This window comes from Chaetura pelagica, unplaced genomic scaffold (assembly GCF_000747805.2).
Source record: "Chaetura pelagica isolate M959 unplaced genomic scaffold, ChaPel_1.0 scaffold2, whole genome shotgun sequence".
In the NCBI taxonomy this organism is placed as follows: domain Eukaryota; kingdom Metazoa; phylum Chordata; class Aves; order Apodiformes; family Apodidae; genus Chaetura; species Chaetura pelagica.
The window spans coordinates 5,203,720-5,207,632 of record NW_009952796.1 but is presented as its reverse complement, the minus strand read 5'-3'; the positions used below and the strand labels follow the sequence as shown (position 1 = coordinate 5,207,632).

General features: G+C 38.4%; 1 protein-coding gene across 1 annotated transcript; it reads right to left on the bottom strand.

The window, feature by feature from the left end:
* Positions 1-450: 450 nt before the first annotated feature.
* Positions 451-3,610, bottom strand: DEGS1 (delta(4)-desaturase, sphingolipid 1). The gene is made up of 2 exons (XM_009994764.1): positions 2,870-3,610; positions 451-1,076 (listed from the first exon to the last, which is right to left on the bottom strand). The coding sequence occupies exons 1-2, from the start codon at positions 3,584-3,586 to the stop codon at positions 930-932; spliced, it is 864 nt and encodes a 287-aa protein (XP_009993066.1). The 5' UTR covers positions 3,587-3,610; the 3' UTR covers positions 451-929.
* Between the last annotated feature and the right edge of the window lie 303 nt (positions 3,611-3,913).

Sequence of the window (3,913 nt, the reverse complement as noted above, 5' to 3'; positions counted from 1 at the left end):
TGTTTGCCAGACCTGTATCTGCTTCAATTGACTCAGTTTACCATGCAAGCCAAACTTCCAAAGCAGTGTAAATATTTAAAGCCACAGTAACAGCAAAACCAATTAGGACAAGCCTAATAATTTTTCTTCGCAGATCTGAAAAACCCCAAACTGTAGCAAGATTTTTCCAATATGAAAACCCCAACAGTTACGTTGTTACCTAGTGCCTTACATAATGCAATTCAAAATGCTAGCTGCTCAAGCTGTATGCTAACACAAGCAGTTGAGAAAGTAGGTGGCAAAGCTGGCCATACCCGTGAATTGCTCACCTTTTTACAAGGAAATATCACAAACATCTCAAAGATGAGTTTCATTCTGATATACTGCTCCTTTAAGGTACTTTCAGTAGAAAAGTTAAAACTTTAAAGCAATGCTTCAAATGACATTACATATTTAAACACAAGCAAAGTTAACATTTCTGTGCAAATGTAGTTATTCAACCCATATGTTAAGAAACAGGTTCAACAGAAGACTTAAGTTAACAAATCATATTAGTTTAGAATTAACAGGTAAGTACAACATTTTTAACACTACAGTCATCTAAATAGCATGTTGGGGCAGTGTACTATATTGAGAACTTTTAAAACATTAAGAGTCAGACAGGTATTTTATATAGATTTAACACCCGCCAAAGTAAATTCTGTAATAAAGTGATCTAGCATTATGCATATAACACTGATCCTTAGGCAAACAAACACATTAAACCAATGAAACTGAGGACAGCAAGGAATGTTATAGCTGGTAGGAGCTTGCTACAGAATCTTTAAGGATGCATTGCTATGTTGTTGTAAATCTTAACTCAGGACACTGGTGAACATCTTCAGCAAGAGACCTTATACCAGCCACTTTCAAGCAAGCAGACATTTCAAAGTTTATTCGTTGCCAGAAGTTCAATCTTGCTTCACTTCACCCTTTAATTGCCTTTTCATGCGTGAATATGGGCTGATTGTGTCATCCATCACAAAGTCATACAGTACTTTTATCCAAGAGTTATATTGTGGCAAGTTGTCATAATATTCAGCTGCTATTTTCTTCACCTAAAGAGGAGATACGAGGTTCATTTACTATTTATATTAACACCAATCACAACAATTTTAGTCCTCAACCTGTGACTTAAGCACTAGAAATATCAGTTTAGAAGCCAGATTCTACAGGAAAGGTTATTAATGCCACAGCATGAAAGTTTATTAGATGGAAAAAGCAACTCCCTGATTAAGTAAACTTCACATGAACCTTTTATATTGAAGTTAAGGAGAACAAACTCCACCAACACTCTGAAGACTGCTCACTGTGCTACCTACCATCATGTAGCTCACAGTAGGAAGCAGTTTGGTTGCTAGTGGAAGTGGGTGACTCAGTTCACTGCTGACTCATACGTATACAAGTATCAGTAAAAAGGATGTAGTAAGTTCCAGAAGAGCCATTTAAGACAGCTATTTTTACATTTAGTTTCAAACTTCAACACTTAGAAGAAACATCTTATTTCTGTTCTCAGAAATCTGTGTAAGTAACACACCAAATATATTTGCATGCCTGGTTTGGAGCTGAAGATAATTTTGATCTTCCATCACACCTATAGTATGTCTAGCCAATATACTTTTATTCAACAGGTATTTTTCTCAGCTCACCAGTATCCCAGCTGGAATCAAGTGTTCAGTACTTCAGTGATCTTCAGCACACAGCATAGCAGAGTCCAGACCAAACAAATTAACTACACTGTTCTAAAAGAAGGCTTTGTTTTCTTATCAGAGCTACTGATCAAGAGCTGACTATTTACTTCTGCAATTAAATGCTTAGGAAAAAAAAATCCTTCCCTATGTACAATTGAAGTTCTGGGGCAAGAAATGAAGTGGTGGTTCCCCAGAACAGATGTAGGTATCAAAGGTGGTGAGTTAAAGCAACTTTAGCTGTATTTAAAAGATGGAATCTATGAATAAGACAAATAATGTTGTTTTTTTTAAAAAAAAACAAAATAAACAAAAACAGTCTCAACAAACCAGCTACAGAATTAAACTGCCCTGCTAAAAAGTGCTTGAGTAGTTATTTCACCTCAGTTTTGTCAAGTTTAGACCCCTCCAAAGACACAAGCCTACAAGGTTCAAGTGCAGTAACAAAGCTACAAGGCCAAATCATAGCTGCTGCCAAACTGCAAATTTCTTCCAATTAAGAACACTTTTCACAAGTTTTAGGTGTAGCCCTGGAAGCCTGGATTCCCATGCTCCAATTGGAAAACATGTATACAGTGAGCATTAACCACATGTTTAGAAGAAACCAGCAAATACTGAAGTGGGGAGGAAGCAGTCTGAAAATTCATACCTGCTATCCATGCATATGCATTGATGTAAAGTCTTAGCTTGAAGTCTTAATTCTGTCAAAGTACAGCTGATACTTACTTAGGGTTCAAAGGTTCTCACTAGAGGAAACTGAGCTGGTCCAAAATAGAAAACTATTAAACATTGGCCAACAGTACAACAAACATTAGCCATACCTCAGACCATCTCTTTTCCCCACCAGTGGCAGAAGAGATTGAAAGATAAGTACACATTACAGAATTGTCCTTAGGACTTCAAAGACAGAGCCAACAAATCTCCAAAGGTATCTGCAACTTTTTTAATGGAAGAGGCTTGAGCAGCCAGCACATTTGAAGCTTGGGCAGGGTTCCACTGAAATGGTAAGTAATTACACCCCCTTTCTTACTCAAGTTAGAAATTGATCTAGCTTGTTTGTTTTTGTGGTTGTTTTAATCCTCAACTCCCATTCTTCTACTGATTTTCAAGTTAAAAGTAGGGCTTATTTAAAGAAAGACTAATAACCTTGGAATTAAACTTACCAGTGGAAGGCTCTTGCCAGGAATATTGGGAAAGTCATGATGTTCGTTGTGATAGCCAACATTAAAAGTGAGCAAATTAAGAGGCCCATAGTAGGAGTAAGTCTCATGTCCTTTCAAAAACATGTAATGTTCAGCTATGAAGTGTCCTGAAATAGGGTGCAACCCAAGTCCAAGCAATGAACCAGCAAGCATGTAAAAAATGGATTTAACTCCCCACAAATAATATATCACAACATCAAAGGTAAACTGAGCCAACAAATTGATTATTTCAAGTCGAGTAATGGGTTTGGGATTTATGCAGAGAGGTCTAATTGCATAGAAAAAAGGCTGAAGAACAATCCACATGAACTTCCTGAAACGAGTGCAGAAAAACCACCCTTCAAAGTTGGTAGGAATGTCCACATCAATTCCGTCACCTCCTAAGTAACGATGGTGATCCATATGGTATCTCTTGAAGGATATAGAGTAGGGGACACCAAGAGGGAGGTTGGCAAATATTCCAAACCATCGGTTCCACATTGCTTTGCAGTTGCCAAAGGCACTATTGTGAGAGATCTCATGAATAGCCAGAGTCATGGAGTGGCTAACACAGCTTCCAAAAACATACGTCCAGAAAACGACCCATTTCCAGTCCAAGTCTTTAACCAGATAAAACGCAGTCAACTGCGCAAGAACCATCAGCACAACCACCCAGATCAAGTTGTAGTCTGGCTTCATCAACGCTTTTATCTCTGGATGTTTAGCTAGATAGGGAAGAACAAAAAAAAAAAAAAAAGGAATTATTTAGAAGGTCTCCTCTCCACCAACTACGCCTATTAGATTACAAAAGCAGACAGTGGTTTCTTCCCTTCCTCCCAACCGGATCTGCCTGCAAAGGCAATACAAGGACACGACTCTGCCGGCTGTCACACCGATCGCTACAAATCCAGCCCTTTATCATGAAATCGTTTCGGCGTTTTTCTGGTGCTCGGCAACGAGACACCTAATATATCACCTAATATATCACCAGTTCCCCCCTCCAGCTGCTCAGGGAGAAGCGGCTTC